This window comes from Equus quagga, chromosome 5 (genome assembly GCF_021613505.1).
Source record: "Equus quagga isolate Etosha38 chromosome 5, UCLA_HA_Equagga_1.0, whole genome shotgun sequence".
In the NCBI taxonomy this organism is placed as follows: domain Eukaryota; kingdom Metazoa; phylum Chordata; class Mammalia; order Perissodactyla; family Equidae; genus Equus; species Equus quagga.
The window spans coordinates 63,887,497-63,906,613 of record NC_060271.1 but is presented as its reverse complement, the minus strand read 5'-3'; the positions used below and the strand labels follow the sequence as shown (position 1 = coordinate 63,906,613).

At 45.8% G+C, this 19,117-nt stretch overlaps 2 protein-coding genes across 4 annotated transcripts in view; both read right to left on the bottom strand.

Moving 5' to 3' along the window:
- Positions 1–3,543, bottom strand: part of POLR1B (RNA polymerase I subunit B) — a 30,044-nt gene extending 26,501 nt beyond the window's left edge. The window contains exon 1 of the mRNA XM_046662789.1: positions 3,319–3,543. Within this exon, the coding sequence (XP_046518745.1) occupies positions 3,319–3,495 (177 nt within the window). The 5' untranslated portion in view covers positions 3,496–3,543. The remainder of the gene's footprint in view (positions 1–3,318) is intronic.
- Positions 3,544–10,585: 7,042 nt separating this feature from the next.
- TTL (tubulin tyrosine ligase) overlaps positions 10,586–19,117 on the bottom strand; it is a 32,676-nt gene continuing 24,144 nt past the window's right edge. The window contains exons 7-8 of one of the 3 annotated variants that reach the window (XR_006888629.1): positions 18,361–18,617; positions 14,203–14,332 (exon numbers count right to left, since the gene is read on the bottom strand). Coding sequence is in view for 2 of the 3 variants with exons in the window: in XM_046661438.1 (XP_046517394.1) it covers positions 14,218–14,332 (115 nt within the window). In the remaining variant the exon portion in view is untranslated. The other 2 variants (XM_046661438.1, XM_046661439.1) reach the window with 2 other exon arrangements.

The following is a 19,117-nucleotide window of genomic DNA, read 5'->3' as shown; positions in this document are numbered from 1 at the left end:
TTTTAGAATTCAATATTTTGTTACAAAATAAAATTTGAATATATTTCATATTTAAGGATGAAGCATTAATTTAAAAAAGGGATATCAGATGATTCACTTTCTCAAGCCACAGGGGTTCTATCTCTATCTTAATTCAGTTGATTCTCATTATTTGAGTTAGTTATGGTCTATAAAGTTGCCACAAATACTGAATTAGTGGATAGTGAACTACTGCTTTTAGGAGAAATACAAAGTTAGTTTCCTGTGAGTCTCTGGTCACATTTTGTCAACTGATCAATACATGACCTTGTTTTTTTTTTAAAATAAAGATTGATACCTGACCTAACAACTGTTGTCAATCTTCTTTTTTTTTTTCTGCTTTTTCTCCCCAAATCCCCCCAGTACATAATTGTATATTTTAGTTGTGGGTCCTTCTAGTTGTGGCATGTGGGACGCTGCCTCAGCATGGCCTGACGAGCGGTGCCATGTCCGCGCCCAGGACCCGAACCAGCGAAACCCTGGGCTGCTGAAGCGGAGCACGTGAACTTAACCACTCGGCCACGGGGCCGGCCTCTATGACCTTGTTTTATGTGTGTTTCTATTTAAGGACATCTATTTAATATACAGCCAGCGCTAGTGGTCTAGAGCTTAAGATTCAGTGCTCTCACCACCACGGCCCAGGTTTGTTTCCTGGTCAGGGAACCACACTACTCATCTGTTGGTTGTCATACTGTGGTGGCTGCATGTTGCTGTGATGCTGAAAGCTATGCCACCAGTACTTCAAACACCAGCAGGATCACCCATGGTGGACAGGTTTCAGCAGAGCCTCCAGACCAAGACAGACTAGGAAGAAGGACCTGGCCACCCACTTCCACAAAAGTGGCCATGAAAGCCCTGGGAACAGAAGTGAAGCACTGTCTGACACAGCGCTGGAAGTGAGAGGATGGCACAAAAAGACCGAGCAGAGTTCTACTCTGCTGGACACAGGGTCTCTAGGAGTCGCAACCCACTCAACAGCACTAACAACAAACTTAATATATACTGTTGAGTCATTAGCATTGAACCCACAGCCAACAGCACTAACTCATGACTGAACAAAGGTTATCTAACACACTTATTTTCTCTGTAAGGCACAGCACAGACTTCCTGCACTTACAAACATTAAGTAGCACTCCAGCACACACTTGAGGGCCATTTTAAACAGCAAAATCACCAACAAAAAGCACAAGAATGAAAAACTGAAGAGACCTCAAAAAGGACACTTATCTACAGTATAAGAGTTCAGAACAACAAAGCAGAGCATCGCCTTTCTGGACCTCAGTTGGGATGTGTGTACTGGGCAACTCAAATTTTTCGCCACTCTGTGCATGCTGGTGAGTACTGATTTGGGGTTACAAACACATTTTAGCAAGTAGGTGATTCACAGATATGGAATTCCAGAATAATGAGAATCAATTCTATTCTGAAAAAATGACTGTGACAGACATATCAACTTGGACTCACAGAATGGAGGAATCTACTCCAAAGAAAATAAGACAAAGACTATTTCTCCCCTTGGCTTTATAAATGTTAGTCATTTACCTTCCTATGTTTTTTTATTTTTCCTGCTTTGTTCTCCCCAAATCCCCCCAGCATATAGCTGTATATTTTAGTTGTGGGTACTTCTAGTTGTGGCACATGGGATGCGGCCTCAATATGGCCTGACGAGTGGTGCCATGTCCGAGCCCAGGATCTGAACCAGCAAAACCCTGGGCTGTGGGAAGTGGAGCACGCGAACTTAACCACTCAGACATTGGGCCGGTCCCTGCCTTCCTATGTTTTATGGAACAACATTCCCGAATCATATTATGGTACCAGCTAAGCTGCAGTGTCATCACCTGTCTGGGGCCAGATTTTCTTCACATACCTCAAGCAAAACGAGATATCGTAGGAGACTGAATGCAGAAGCAGATACGAGAATCCAGTTTCCAGCTGTCTTCTAATAAGCCAGGCATTTAAAAGATACACAAAAATGCCATTCATCTAATATCTTTTTTGCTTTAGAAAATATTTTTGACAAAAAAAAGTAAATATATTACTGGTTTATTTCTAAATGAATTAGTATTTTTTAAATTTCTCAATTTTAATTTCTTATAGAGTAAATATTGATAAACAAAAGATCTTTAGGAACCCACAAGAATTTTAAGAGTGGAAAGGAATCCTGGGACCCAAATGAGAACTGCTGGTCTGTACAATACTCCCTCATAGAAGCTCTCATGGACATGTGCTCCTTTTTTATTTTGGAGCAAACCTTCCTTCATCATCTTAGTCCTGGACTCTTTTTTCCCATTGTTTTAATAAACCCCAGTACCAATTAACCTTTAATTAGATACAATTTTTCTCACAGACAAGATACAATAAGAGTCCAGGCATGATACAAATATTTCCCACCAGTCTTGTCTTTTGCAAAAAGGTAAGGAAGTATTAACCTTCAAAGAAACCTCAGTAGCTCTCATATTACTGCAGAATAGAGTTCAGGTATCAGAGACGGCAAGGTTCTGCCTGGAGACACCGGGATGCTTACTAAATGAGACCTGCTCCCACCACCTTCACTTGAACTCTGTTACCATCACCCTCTAGACCAACTACTTAATGTTGAGCAAATGTTACCTAATAATGCTGCTACGCTTTCCTATTGTATCTCGCTTTTGTGCCTCATTTATACGTTCCTCAGCTCCTGCCTGATTGAGAACCGGTGCCCAGCACTTTCTCCCTTTAAAGCTCTAAGAGAAGACAACAGCGAAGGATGACCTTACACATTACAGTCTGTCTACGAACAGGTTCAGAACCTGGTGAGGTTTTGGATAGTTAAACCTTCAAGTGATATACAAAGCGTGTACGTTGTGACGGGTTGGGAGGCACACCCTACACGGGCCACTTGCACACTCACAGCACCCAGAAACAGCCCTACAAAACACTACGGTTCCCAAGCACATACAAATCCAGGAATCACAAATAGGCCTTCCCCGAGTCGACTCGACTATAGGTGCCACGAGCCCAAGCCTGCGCCAAGCCCGCGCCAAGCCCAGCCCGATGGAGGAGCACACTATTTGGGATAATACTGTGACCTCGCGGCCATCCCTCTCTGGGAGCTGTCCCCGGCCTGTGCCCTCCTGCGCCCAGGCCCCACTCACCCCTGCCTCCTGGATTTCCCTCTCCCCCACGAGGCCCCGAGCTCACTGACCTCTCCCCCCGCGCCGCACACGCATCCCTCCTCCAGCCCCGCCGGGTCCCTTTCCTCCGCCCGCCTCGGGTTCGCGTCGGCGCGGGCGGTGACAGAGCTCAGTGAGCCGCGCTCACCTGCACCGCGTGGCTCAGCCCCTCGCGCACAGCGTAGTTGAAAGACTCGACATGAGCCCGCGTCAGCTCCTGCAACGCTGGCTTTTGCTGCTCCTGCGGGATCCCATACAAGGGGTCCGTCAAATGCTTCAGGGTAGGCCCGCTGGGCAGGTTCCGCCACCGGCCGTCGGGATCCATGCGTCCCCCAGCACACCGCTCGCCAGCGACGGCTCTGCACGCGCCGGGAAGAAAGGCAGGCACCCCGGCGCCCACGGCCTGCTGGGAAATGTAGTTCGTCTAGTTCCGCCGGCCATTGGCCCTTCGATTTTATAGGTTCGACTTGGAACCAAAGCGGTGGAGTGAACGGGCCCGTTTAAAACTGTAAAACGCCAAAACATTGCCAGCCCACCCCCTCTTCTGTTTTCCGTCGCCCCACCTATATGCCCCTCCGCGAATGATTCTGAAGGTGGAAACCTGCTCCACGCCCAATTGAGCGAGTGACGTCTTTGGTTCTCATTCGCTCAATTAGGACTGGACGAGAACAGTCTTCAAAGATTCCCCTCTATTTCGCTTGACTGCTCGCCGATCCGATGCCGATACAGACCCTGGGGAGACACCCAGCCAGAGTCCTGGCTTCAAGGGAAAAGCAGATGTTGTCGGCCACCAGGATGACTGCTCTCTCTACCCAGCTCTGAAGGTGTGAGGCTCATCACTGGGACGGTGAAAAGGTGGTCTGCCCTCGCTGCCCCTCTCCCCACATCTTCTGGACCAGAGTCCTGCGGGGTGAGCGGGGGATGGCAGGCGTGCAACGGGCCTTCCAGCCTCAAGATCCCTTAAGCCTCTGAGTCCTATGAATCACTTATCTCCCACAGCATAGGGATTTTTTTTTCAGGGAATGCCTGCAGCAGATGTCTTTCAACTTTATGTTTTGTGTGTATGTGTATAGCAGCTATATTCTGTATTGCGATATAATTGGCCCACAATAAACGACACATGTTAAATTGTACATGTTGATCAGTTATGACCTATATACAAACCTTGAAGCTATCGCCACAATGGCATTAATGAATTAATCCACCACTCCCAAAGCGTCCTCCTGTCCCTTGGGAATCCCTCTCTCCCGTCAATTTCACCGTTTCCTGGGTCAGCTGGTAATTTTCATTCCTGTATCACTTTTAAAAGTTAGCTTCTGTTTCTGTCTTATGTTGACATCATCAAATCTACCAAGATTTGTGCAGCTGTCATCTAGGTTCTGCCTTCACTGTATTTACAACGTCTTTGCTCTTATTGAGGAAAACTCTTCCTTCATTCCCTCTCCCCTAGTCAAGAACTCCTAGAAGGCCGAGAATGAGGGGACTATTGCAGGAGCAATCATTTCCGTCAGCATACAAACCTGTGGAAAAGCTCTTAAAACAAAAAACATCTCTGATCCCCTGTCCCTTTTCAGCTAGCACACTATTTCTCTGCTCTCCTTTAAACCCAAGCCTTAAAAACGTTGACCATCTTCAGTGTCTCTTCAGTGTTTTCAAGGTTCATCCATGTTGTAGCACGATCAGTACTTCACTCCTTTCATGGCTGAATAATAATCCATTTTTGGAATCCAATAATCCAATTTTGTTTATTCACCAGTTGATGGGCATTTGGGTGGTTTCCATCTTTGGCCATTATGAATAACGCTGCTATTAATATCCATACGCAAGTTTTTGTATGGACATATGTTTTCAATTCTCTTAGGTATTATAGCTAGGAATGAAATTTCTGGGTCATATGGTTAACTTTTTGAAGTACTGCCAAATGGTTTTCCAAAGCAGCTGTACAATTTTACCTTCCCACTAGCAGTGTATGAGGATTTCAATTTCTCCATATCCTCACCAGTACTTGTTATTGGCTTTTTGGTTATATCCACCCTAGTACATGTAAGTAGTATTTAATTTTGGTTTTAATTTACATTTCCCTAGTGATGTTGCCCATCTTTTGATGTGTTTAATTGGCCATTTGTATATTTTCTTTGGAGAAATGTCTATTTAGATACCTTGCCAATTTTAAAATTGGGTTGTCTGTTTATCATTGAGTTGTAATAGTTCTTTATATATTCTATCCTAGTCCTTATCAGATATGTGATTTGCAAATATTTTCTCCCATTTTGTAGGTTGTCTTTTACTTCCTAAGTGCAAAGATTTTTTTTTATTTTTTATTTTTTTATTTATTTTTTTTTTTAAAGATTTTTTTTTATTTTTTCCTTTTTCTCCCCAAAGCCCCCCGGTACATAGTTGTGTATTCTTCGTTGTGGGTTCCTCTAGTTGTGGCATGTGGGACGCTGCCTCAGCGTGGTCTGACGAGCAGTGCCATGTCCGCGCCCAGGATTCGAACCGACGAAACACTGGGCCGCCTGCAGCGGAGTGCGCGAACTTAACCACTCGGCCACAGGGCCAGCCCCATGTTTCCTCCTCTTCTATTTTTTGGAAGAGTTTGTGAAGGACTGGTATTAATTCCTCTTTAAACATTTGGTGGAGTTCACCCGTGAAGCTATCTGGTCCTGGGCTTTTCCTGTGGGAATATTTTTGATTATTAATTCACTCTCTCTACTTGTTAGGTTTATTCAGACTTTCTATATCTTCTTGAGTTGGTTTCATCAGTTTTGTGTCTTTCTAGGAATTTCTAGGAATTCAAGTGCCCATTTCATGTAGGTTACCTAATTTGTTGGCATACGATTGTTCATAGGATTCCCCATAATCCTTTTTATTTGTGTTGTAGTAATGTCCCCTCTTTCATTCCTAATGTTAGTAATTTGAGTTCTCAATTTTTTTTCTTGGTCAGTCTAGCTAAGTTTTGTCTATTTTGTTGAGCTTTTCAAAGCACACCTTCTGGTATCATTGATTTGCTCTATTGTTTTCCTATTCTCTATTTCATTTATTTCCACTCTAATCTTCATTATTTCTTTCTACCTTCTTTGGATTAGTTTACTCTTCTTTTTCTAGTTTCTTAAAGTGGAAGAAACCTTATAGTTATTAATTTGAGATCTTCTTTTTTGACGTAGGCATTTAAAGATAAAAATTTCCCTTTAGGCACAGCTTTAGCTGAACTCCATTTGTTTGTTGGTATGTTGTGTTTTCATTTTCATCTATCTCGAAGTACTTTCTAATTTCCCTTGTAACTACTTCTTTGACCCACTAGTTATTTAGGACTGTGTTTTTAATTTCCACATATTTGTGATTTTTTCCAAATTCCTTTGTTAATGATTTCTAATTTTATTCTATGTGGTGAGAGAACAGATGTAGTATGATTTCATTCACTTTTAATTTACTGAGGCTTGTTTTATGGTCCAGCATATGGTTTATTCCAGAGAATGTTCCACATGCACCTGAGAAGAATGTGTATTTTGCTATTGTTGGGTGGAGTATTCTGTACATATTTGTTAGATCTAGCTGGTTTATAGTATTTTCTATTTCATTTTTGATCTTCTGACTAGTTGTTCTATACATTATTGAAAATGGGGGGCTGATGATTCCAACTGTTGAACTGTCTACTTCTCCCTTTAATTCTCCCAGTTTTTGCTTCATATATCTTGGGGCTTTGTTGCTAGGTGCATATGTATTATAATCCTGATGGATTGATCCTTTTATCATAAAAAATGTCCTTCTTTGTCTGTAGTAGTGATTTTTTTCTTAAGCCTATTTTATCTACTGTTAATATGGCCACTCAAGGTCTCTTTGAGTTACTATTTGCATGGTACATCTTTTTCCATCCTTTTGCTTTCACATGTTTGTGTCTTTGAGTCTAAAGTGCATCTCTTATAGACAGCATAGAGTTGGATCATGGTTGGATTTTCTTTTAAAATCCATTTTGCCAGTCTCTACCTTTTGATTGGAGTGTTTAATCCATTTACATTTAATGAAATTACTGATAAGGTAATTTTTTGTTGCCAGCCCTGGTGATCTAGTGGTTCAGATTCAGGGCACTCACTGCCACAGTCCAGGTTCATTTCCCAGTTAGAGAACCAATTACTCATCTGTTGGTTGTCATACTGTGGTGGCTCCGTGTTGCTGTGATGCTGAAAGCTATGCCACCAGTATTTCAAATACCAGCAGGTTTCAGTAGAGCTTCCAGAGTAAGATAGACTAGGAAGAAGGACCTGGCTACACTTTGAAAAAAGCTAGTGATGAAAACCCCATGAATAGCAGCAGAGCACTGTCTGATATAGTGCCAGGTGAGAGGATGGTGAAAAAAGACCAGGGAGGGTTCTGCTCTGCTGTATGCAGGGTCACTAGGAGTCGGAATTGACTTGACAGCAATAACAGCAACAAGGATTTATGTCTGCCATTTTGCTCTTTGTTTGCTGTATGCTTTATGCCCCCCCGCCAATCCTTCATTACCACCTTCTGTTTTGTTAAATACTTTCTAGTGTAACATTTTAGTTCCCTTGTCTTCTTTACTATAAAGTTATTTTCTTAGTGGTTGATGTGTCTTGGTGTGGATCTCTTTGAGTCTACCCTACTTAAGAGTTTGTTGAACTTTTTGGATGCATTTTAATGTTTTTCATCAAAGTGGGAAAGTTTTCAGCCACTTTTTCTCCCAACATGTTTTCTGCCCCTTTCTCTCTCCTCTCTTCTAGGACTCCTGTTACATATATGTTGGTATACATACATGTCTCTGGATAGATCTCTGGAGTACTGTTCATTTTTCTTCATTCTTTCTGTTCCTCACACTGGATAATCTAATAATTGACTTCAGATTCACCGATTCCTTCTTTTGCCAACTCAAACCTGCTTTTGAACACCTCTACTGAATTTTTCGTTTGCATTATTGTACTTTTCAATGTCAAAGTTTCTACTTGGTTCTATTTAAAAAAACAATTTTCTACCTCTTTAATGATATTCTGTCCCTGGTGACACATCATTCTTATAGTCTCTTTTAGTGCTTTAAACGTCTTTTAAATAGCTGAATTGAAATCTTTGTGTGGTAAGTCCAGTGCCCGGGTTTCCTCAGGGGCAGTTTCTGTTGACTGCCTTTTCCCTCTATGGCCATACTTTCCTCTTTCTTTGCATGTCCCATAATTCGTGTTGAAACTTGGAAAATTTTAATAATATAATGGGGCAACTTTGGAAACCAGATACTTTGCCCTCTCCGGGATTTATTGTTGTTGCTTTTTGTTTATTTACTGACTTTCCTGAACTAATTATGTAAAGCCTGTATTCTTTATTGTGTGTGGCCACTGAAGTGTCTGCTCAGTTAGCTTAGTGGTCAACCAATGATTGAACAGAAATTTCCTTAAATGCCTGGAACCAGTAAATCTCTCAATCTTTGCCAAGGGACTCTGTGTGTGTGTGTGTGTGTGTGTGTGTGTGTGTGTGTGTGTGTGTGTTGGGCATGACTTAATGCTCAGGAAGGCAATTTGCAACTCTGCCTTAGTCTTCACTTCCTGCTTGTGCAGATCCTTCTGGTCAGACAGAGGTAAAAGCTGAGGGAATTCAGGTCTCCCCTGGGCATGCACATGCCCTACACATGTGTGTGGCCTTCTATACTCGTAGGAATGTGTTGAAGCTTTTCAGACTCTCTTATGGACATCTCATTTCCTAGCTTTTCCTTCTAATGTTTTGGTCTGTTGTTGTTTGTTCAAAATGTTACAACCACCTCAGGAAGTTGAGATGTTAAAGAATTGCTGCTGATTATTTTTGACAAATGCACCCAGGGAAAAGGCTGTTCACACTAGGCACACTCTAAGACACATCAGATAAAGACAAGCCCTAAGACAGGAACTCACATGGAACTGTGAGGCAGGTCAAATAATCACAATTCACGGGGAATGGACTTTGGAGGAGCTGCAACCCTGTTCTGTACCCTCCAATGGCTACTAGGCTGCTGGATTTCACCACTGATTATGGAGCTGTTGTTTCTCAAGGCTACATGGAGCTAGGGAAAGCGGGGTGAAAATAGGGCACGTTAAAACATCACAAAGCTTGCTGTTCTTACCAAGATGCAACTGGTTTTCTTTCATAAATGTTTCCTGGATTGTTGCAAGCCTTTGGTTAATTTCCAAACAGTTTTTGCCAGTGTTCTCATTGCTTTTATGGAAGAGAAGATTTTCAGAGGTTCTTACTCTGCTGTTCCCATTGATGTCCTCGCATGTGAACTCTGAAAAGGAGTTCTGCTTGCAGCAATCAAGTTGTGCCACCGAGTATCCCATGGGACGGGGGCTCATTTCCCTCTGCCTTTAGGGACGCTTTGGGGAAAACCTCTTTCAAGTATTACTGGATCTCTGGGGCCATGGGAGAACTTCAGGTTCTTTAGGGAGAAGGGGCGGCTACTGACAGCAAATGGAACCAGGCTCTAAGAGAAGTTCTCCAAAGGATTTGAACCTGTCCACTCCCAGGATCCTAAGTAGCTGCCTGCCTGGGTCCATGTCTGCTTGTCCCTATACCTTGCCCGTGCAATCTCCACTGAGTCCGGTGGGCATACTGTCATGTCACGTCAGAAACTTGTTTGGAGTGGGATGCTTAAGCCAGGCTTTCTCGTGTGGAAGGCCCCTTCTCTGTGCCAGAAGTATGTTTATGTAGTGGAAGCAGCTATGGAATGCAGGCCAGCTGTATGTGGGAAAGGAGTCCAAAGCATACAGCTTCATCACACAAGAAGTGACTGTTAATTATAGTTTACATAAACGAAGCCTTTTCTGCCCATGAGACTAAGTGCCTGAGGTGTGTGAGATGTGCAGGTATTTATTTACCTGGCCTTAGTGAAGTCTTAGTAAGGACATCTTGGCCTTCTGGCTAATTGCAGAAGTAGCCTCACTTCAGAAGCACCCCCCACCCCCACCTCCATTCCATGTTTGAAGCACTCATAAGTCTCTTTTACAACCATGGGTCTCACCTCACAATTTATGTCATGATTTAGACAATGCACAAGACATGCGAGAAATGATGGACTGGATTTTGGCAGCTGAAATTGTTTCAATGCTTCGCCCTGGAGAGGCTCATCAGTTTCAAAGAACAACCTGTTGGTTTACGTGCTGGGTAAGATGCTGGGGTCAGCAAACGACAGCTACGTCTGGCCTGCTTTTGGATGGCCTATGAGCTAAGAAGGTTTTTTACATTTTGTAAGAGTTGGGGAAAAGACAAAGAAGAATATGCAGCAGAGACCCTGTATGGCTTGTAAAGTCTTGAATTTTTACTATCTGGCCCTTCAGAGAAAAGTCCGCCTACTGCTGGGTAACAAAATCATGCATTCATACCACTGGTGGTATCCTAGGTCAACACCCATAATAAGATGATTGAACAAAATGGGACAAAAACACTTGAAATATCATTACTTTACTTTAATGCTCCAGGCATTTTAAACATTCATAAAATTGCCTTATTTCAGAAGTCACTTCCTTTTAGGTACAGATTCTGTGTCCAGGATCAGAGACAAGTATATCATTGAATTTTCTCCACAGCACCCATCTGCTGCAGGAGACCCACTATGGCACCTTGTCTTCTCTCACAGAGCCCCCCTGACACCCACCACAGGACTGGATCACCCCTGCCTGGCACAGCCTCGACTGGCCACGAAAGCGCACTTGGTAGCTCCACTGCCGCCCGCAGGTTCTGAGGATGCCGTACATTTCCAGCACTACCAAATACTCCAAGTCGGTGATAACCATCCTGAGGCGCTAGTGAAACATCACGTCAGCTGTAAGTCCACCAGCACCTGCTCCACTGGGTCATACAGACACGGAGGCACTTAAACGTTCTGGGTAAAATGGAGTTTATAATTACCACAGGAGTCAAGTGTGGGGGAAGGAGCTTTTCTCTCAATAATTCATTAGGGGCCGCCCCATGGCCAAGTGGTTAAGTTTCCACGCTCCGCTTCAGCGGCCCAGGGTTTCACCAGTGCCGATCCCAGGCACAAACCTAGTACCACTCATCAAGCCACGCTGAGGCAGTGTCCCACATAGGAGAGCCAGAAGGACCTACAACTAGAATATACAACTATGTACTGGGGGCTTTGGGGAGAAGAAGAAAAAATAGTAATAATAATTAATAACCTTAATGCATATTTAACAGATTTATAAATTCATGTGTTTACATTTGTTGTCAAGGCTTCATGAACTGTTTGGATAGATGAGGGCATGTCTGAGGTTCCGAATGCTGTGATGAGGAGCAAAGAGAGAACCAGCTTAAGCAGCACTTGCTTGTATCATGAACACACGTGTCAACGTCTGGTCCATTCTTAAAGCAATGCCTGTTCTTCCAAAAGCAATTTTTTAAAAAGCCCTAGGCCTTATCTGCTTCTTCCAAAGTAATAATGTGTTTGTCCTTCCTTCTCAAGCAGTGCTTCAAGGCATCTCAGAGATGCCTGAGGTTCTCATTTAATTGTCAGGGGTTGGGGGAGAGGGAAGGTATGCACACCAGCATTTACAAAAAGCTTCCCAAGTGATTCCAGCATGAAGTCAGCTTTGAGAACCTTGGTACGAAAGGTTCTTGAGTCTTCCTAATCTCATCTGTCCTCACGAAAAGCCCTTGAGGTAGTCCCTGGGTCAGGCAACAAACTCTTCCATGAGGTAAGAACTAAGGCACAGACAGGTGACTGGGCCCATCTGACACCAGCAGCCAAACGACAGAGCCAAGGTTGGAATCAGCATCTCCGAATGAGTCACACCTCCTCCCCAACAACAGAGACATGGACACAGACTACACATACGGAGACTGACTGCAGAGCGAGGCATGACCTTCTGTGCAAAGGGTTTCATGGAAGGGTATGGAACAGTTCTGAGCCGACCATCCCACCTGATCAGAAATAAATGCATAAAAATACTTATTTAAACCAAGTGAGGAAAAAAGCATAACTTTTTTTTTTTAAATCCTTACTTCCCTCACATATATACTATTGATTCAGTTTTCTTAGGAAATCCATCAAGATCCACAGACTTCCTAACACCTGAACTCTTAGCTCTGTCACTAAGAGCTGGAAAACTCTCCAATGTCGCTGTAATTTAGGTCCAAAAGATCATTACGAGTCTGCGTGAGCATGTGACAGCATCACAAAACCTCCATGCTTTCCCCATCACAGGCCTCCCAAGGACCCAGTGCCCTACACTACGTGGGTGAGCATCTCCCCCTGACCTGCTCAGAAGTCCGCAAACACTAACCCATCGCTGTGCTGGGCCTCCAGGATTGACTTTTACCACTGACTGTTTTATTTCGCTCTGATGCAAACTTAATTTTCTGTATTCTGGGTAACCACCAAAACTTTTATTTTTGATTCCAAATTCCCAATCCAGTGGGGCCTTTCTCCACTTCACTCAACATAACGCTTTCACATGCTACACACCCACTGCTACATCTACTAAGTAATTTTTATCATTATTCTTTTTTTCACTGTAAGCTGCTACATCTCATCATGTTTGAGGAGGTGTTGCTTTTTCTTCTCCTTTTAAAAGTCTCCCCTGACTGCAGAACTGTTTTCTTGTGCCAAGTAGAAACGAATAATGGAGCACAGATGTGCACGAGGGAAGACCGCACCCTGTTCTGGGGCAGAGGGTGCCTTTGCAATGGGTCTGCTGTGAGTCCTAGGATACGCTACGGAGGGCCTGTTCACTCAGCTCACACTCGACACAAATGGCATCTTCTTCTTCCCACTGCTTGTGAGGTGGCCTCCTGAAAAGCCTACAGAACATTCGTCGATCCAGTAAGTGGAAACTACACCTAACGGGACACATCTGTTGACTTACAAGATGCCGTGTGGTGCTCTGAAACCACTTCTGTCCCATTTTAGGAGACTCCCACTCAGGCAAGACATACGCTTACTCAGACTTATTCAGAGCCTCTCCCTGATGCTGAGAGGCACAAGCAGACAGAGAATCCTCCCTGGAACGAAACCTGACCCTCCGGCTCCTGCACAAAGTGCCTGCGGAGCAAGGAGGACGCACTGGGGGGAGCTCCCTGTGTCTGGGGCAGTGCCACCTCGGTGGGGGGAGCACAATTCTGCCTTCTCCTGACCCCTAGAGGGGTTTTTACAAAAGTTAAAACAGAAATAAAAACAAAAAGTAAAGAAAAGGGAACTTTGCAAAAGTGCATGTAGAATTCTGGTTAAAACAAAGATAACTGACAATCATATTTCAAAGACCTACCACAGCCAACTAGTAAGTAGAGCAAGACGTCGTGTTTTTCTCTCTCATGCTTATATGATGCTTACGGGTTTGCAGCAGACCTGCCGCTTGGTTTCTGAAACATGCAGAGAGCAGACTGAGAGCAGCGTTTGCTGTTTGGTGTCCATCCCACACCAACCCTGACAGGTGATTGACCCAACGCCATCAGGAACGTGATGAGGAAAATCTCCTTTGCTGCGAGGCAGCGCACGGCACAAAACCAAGGATGTTGGTGCATGCTTGTCCAGATGTTCGTGGGGCAGAGTGTCATGGAGGGGGACGAGCAGGGAACACATCGGCAACCTCCCCAATGCTCTCACATCCAATCCCTGTCCCAGACAGGAGGGTTGCAGCTGGGCATAGAGCTAAGGCACTAAAGCTGCAGCAGGTGGAAAGACACCAACCAAAGGTCCGACGGTCTGCAGTCCTTGGAGGAGAGGCGCTGCTCGCAGTGCTGCCTTAGGATAAAAAGCAGACTCTTTAAAGGATGAGAATATAAGTAATCAAATCTCTGTTCTTTCCCCGTAGCAGAATACTTGCTCTCCCGTCCTTTTCAGGAGGCCACATCACTGCAGTTTTCAAATCTCAAGAGCAGTGCTGAGAGCTCCACCTGGGAACCCAGAGCAACCACCCTTCGGAGAAGTCGCCTTTTCTTCTCATGCTCTCTCTTCCATCATGTCCTTGCGAGTTGCCTCCCTCTCCTGTTTTGGCTTGACGACGAACTATCCGGAGATTTCACCTTCCCCTGGAGCAGGACTCCGTGCTTCTTCCGAAGCAGCTCTGAGAACCTCCCTAGGTCACAGCTTGATGAAGGCAGCCGGCTGGGTCGGCTGCTGCTCCACGTCTGGGGGTGGAAAGACACTGGCTATGGCTATGTCCACGATGCCCTGGCACAGCTCTGCATAAAGCTTCCTGAAATGGGTTTTAAAAAATATTGTTGAGGACGTTCATCAAAGTGCAAGCAAAAAATCAAAGCTTTTTTCACCAGAATCTGCCCTAGAAATTCCATCTCACAACCACACCTATAAAACTGGTTTCCACTGTACATACAAATGGTGCAGGAGGCACTGCGTGAGGATAAAGCATCCCTTTAACAAGAATGCCTGGAAGGTCTCGCAGGTGAACTGACAGACAACTCCTGCTCTGACTTGAACTGCGGGGAAGACAGACAACTCCAGCAGAGGAGAAGAGCCATCTTGGCTGTCTGTGGTGGGCGTACACAGAGGGGCAGGTACTCCCCTGGGAAAGCACTCAATCAGCGTGGTTGAGGGGACCTTAGGAAAGACTCACCAGGAGGGACAGCTAAACTGGGGCCTGGAGAATGAGATAGAGATAGATAGATAGGTAGATAAAGAATAGATGACAGGGTAGAAATGAGGACCAAGGGAGGGGAGACAGACATAGAAGGACAGAACAAGGGAGGGGAAGGGGGAGAGGAGGAGAGACAGAGCGGGAGAGGGTGAGTTAGGGGTGGGGGAGAAGAGGGCAGCACACATGGAAGGAGTAGCACCACCAAGGAGCATGAACTCAGGGTGTTTGGGGAAGTGGATCAGTGCAGGGTGAGGCTGGGACAAGCCAGGGGCCAGACCATGTAGGGCCTGATGCCACATTCAGGGGTCTAGACTTCATCCAGAGGCAATGGAACCACCAAAGCAGAAAAGCTAAGGAGGAAAACCTCCCATCTAGTCTCTTCAGAGTAGCAATGGGGCCCTCGATCTCCCATGACCACTAAGCCCTTATAGGATTTCTGCCCATCACATGTGGCAGCCCACGAGGCCCCAGAGCCAGCTCTCTCAGGGAAAAACCAGAGATGTGTGGTCCAAAGAGAAAACCCACATCTGAGACGATGCTCTTGGCCAGATGTGCCCACCCACCCAACTCGCTCAAGATACATTTGGAATCCAGGGGGCTGGAACCAAGGACAGGAGCCCAGGCCAGCCTGACCTAGAGGGACAGAGATCTTTACTGTCCTGACCGATTTCCGGAAGATGCTATATTCCAATCTCCACCAGGGAGAAAGTCCTCACAATCTAATTCCCATCCTCCTGATGCAATGGAAAATCCCTACTATCATGCTCCCAGAACCTTTCCTCCCACCTCTGTCCCTTTTTATTGCCCTTGAGGCTGGTCCTTCTATGTTCCAACCTCTTGTAAGGCCCTCTGGGAAGAAAGCTCATGAAAAGCCACTCTTCCATTATGTGTCTCGGGAAGTCTAACTGCCAGCTGACATTCACCTGCCAGCTAGACCTCTGCTCTTTCCTTCTCCCCTCTCCCCAGTTCCCCAGCCCCTGTCCTTTCTGTGTACACAAATCAAGTCCTGTTTTCAACAAACTGGCCAAACCACTGGACCTCCCACTTCTGAAGGGACAGGGACAAGAAGGTCTGCAGGGGAGTGATGGTGGGTACTAAACCTGAGACTCGGCAAGTCACCAAGAGCCACAAGCTGTCAAAACACGCCAGGTTCAGTGTTTCACGATGCTTGTCACTAACCACCTTGGGAAGGTACTTTCCAAATGGAATGCTGGGTAAGAGGAGAGGGCGCAGAGCAGCTTGAACATGGTCAAGTCAACTCACATCTCAGGTATTTCTGGTGTAGGAGGTACTATATGCAGGCAATAGTACGCCCTGTGACAACCTGCTCATTTTCATGTAGCAAAAAGAGTAAATCATGAGACCTATCTGCCTACGCCTCTCAGTGTGGCCTGGGGCCCTCGTGGCTTTCCAGGCTACCTCACAGTAAGCCCCCCACCCCAAGAGCTCTCTCCACTCAAAATCATGCACCTAAAAGATAGAATCTGTTTATTTCCTATTACAGCACTTATAACACAATATGATTCATACAATAATTAATTGGGCAGTGTCTGTCTCCCCACTCCAGTGGACTTGTTCGAGGACACTCATCTTTACGTGTCCCTAAACCCCGCTATTCTCCTACACCTCACTGCTCTCGTGAGGACTCTGAGCACAAAGGGACTCCAACAGACGTCAAGTGGCTGTGTGGCAGCCAGCGAGATGGAGCCCAAAGAAGACTGTGAACACTGGTACACAATCGTAGGGCTCTATCATCAGAAGCCTCCGTCGGGCTCCAGCATCACCTGATCTTACAAAGCACGTTAGCGAAACAGGTGAGTATCCGCCAGGCGCCTGGGTGCTGCTGGTGAGAAGGAAGTCAAAGCCATTACTGAACACTCCGACTGAGCCAAGGAGAAGTTGCTGTTTCTTCACTCTCCCCTTGACTGGGTATCCTGCAATCCTTCTATAGCAAAAAGAGGCAGATCCACCTTTTCCAGGACAGAGACTGGGGGTGCACCCTTGGGGTCCAATGTCTACTGAAAATGTTTAGTCTTATAAGGAACTACACCAGATTACCTGTATCTTGACTTAGGATTTATGCTTAGAATCAAAGAGCCACCCTGGAGCAAAATGCCTACTGAACATCCGAACAAGCTTCAGGAAGAAACAGAAACAGAGTCACCTTCCCCCCACAGGACAGTGGGATTCTTTTATTCCTTTCTTACACTGGAGACCTGCATGCTGACTGCATTTTATATTCCAGTCCTTGATCCACCGTTGAGACATGATGGCATCCCTGTCTTGAATATGCACACTATGACATTTAAGCCACTTTTCAACATTCTCAAAGCTCTTTATAGTAAGCAGACAGAACCCGCCTGCTCCCTGAAACCCCCTCCCAGCTGATATAAGGACGGGTCTTAAGGATAAATACATCTTATACATCTAAGCGCCAAAGTCACCAGGGAATAGAAGGAAGCTAGAAAGATGTCTCTACTTAGAGAAAACCCAAGGAATTACTGAATCAGGTGAATAAAAGTGTTGACCGGGAACACACTCTTTGTTCATTCAACTAATGTTTACAGTGTATGATGCACCAGGCAGAGTGCCAGGCACTGGGACTCAGAGAACAAGAGAAACAAGGCTACTGCCCCCACGGTGCATACATTCTGAAAAGAAAACAAAGACTGGTTAATTTGATGGCAATTAGTGTAATGAAGGAAACCACTGAGGTTCTGGCTGGAGAAATCAGAAATGGGATTGTTCAGGGAAGGCTTCCCTGAGATGCCATTTTCGTAGAGAAGGAACCAGCCTTGATAAGACTGGTGTGTGTGTTGCAGGGGCTCCATGCAGAGGAAGGAGGAAGCACAAAGGCCCCACAGCAGCTAAGAGCTGGAAGGGAAATGGTGGCTTGGGGTGAGGCTGGAGAGGCAGTGGCCTTGCAGGTAGAGGGAGGGGTCTGGCTTTTATCCCAGGAGTGATGGAAAGTCTAGAGAACAGCATGGCCTGGTTTCCATTTTATCACTCTGGCTGCTCCAGGGAGAGTAGATTTTTTGGGGACAAAAGCAGAAGTGGAGATCCCAGTTAGAAGGCTCTTTGCAAAACCCTCCTCAACAATGCAGGACTGCGGGAGAGCGAGGGCAGGGGCAGAGGAGGGCAGAGGACTGATGAGGCTGGAGACAGAACCGACAAGGCCTCAATGGACAGAACGTGAGGGTAATGGAAAGGAGTAGGCAGGTTTCCGGCTTAGGCTCTGGGCTGAGGGGAGGTGGACGGTCACCGAGATGGGCAACTCTGGGGGGTGGGCCTATCAGACATCCTTGCACGACACCAGGAAGGCAAATGAGACACCAGTCTGGAACTCTGGGCTATGATGTAATTTGGTGGTTCTAAAGGCACAAAGTTGAGTAAGATCACATACAGAGAAAGTGTAGAGGAGAGAAAAGACACACCCGGGGCTAAGGCACTGACTCTGGTCGGCGGATGGGGAACAAGAAGCCAGTCTTGCCCATACCTCCCCCGTTAAACCTTCCCGTACAGAGTGTAGCCAAAGCCACAGCAGAAGAGCTCCAACAAGGTGTGGGGGTCAGCTGCCTCACATGCTGCTGAGAGGTCCAGGAAGTAAGGACTGGCAGGGGCCACTGGACCTGGCAATGTGGACTTGGCTGGGGACCTTCATTTCTGTGGGGCGGTCAGGATGGAAGTCAGGCTGGAATGGACCAGCGCACAGATGGGAATTGAAGAAGAGGAGACGGCGGTGCAGATGCTGCTTTCCAGAAGTTTGGCTGCGAAGGGAGCAGTGAGAGGGAGCGGTCACTGGAGCAGGATGTGGCGTCAGGGAGAGCTTTTTTTAATAGCTGGGAACATCCGCTGTGTACACACATGTTCATATCGGGGAACTGTGCTGCAGTGAGAGGAAAAGGGTTACACTGTAAACAAGGAATGTGGGAGGACAGGGAGGGGAGCGAAGAGAGGGGACAGGGTCTGGAGCACAATGGAGGATGACCCTTTGCTAGGAAGGACAGGAGAAAATGGGCATCCCACTGTGGATGTGCCAAAGGGAAGACTCGAACATTCTGCTATCCTCCACCCTTAGCCTACTTACCTCTCTTTCCTCCTTCAGATCTCAGTGCCAAATATCACCTCCCAATGGGGACCTTTTGCTCAATTATATTACTTTTTAACATGCTTTATTAAAGCGCTTGTCCTAGATTTTAATCTATATTTGTCTAGTCCTCTGCTTGCCCAGAGTCTCTCTCTAGTAAGGGCAGGGCCTGTGTCTCTTTGCTCACGACTGTGACCCAGGGCCCAGCCCAGGGCCTGGAGGGTTGGGGGGACAGCTAACAAGTACTGGTTAGTTCCAGGGTCTGACAAATGAGATGGAATCACACCTGCCGTGTCACA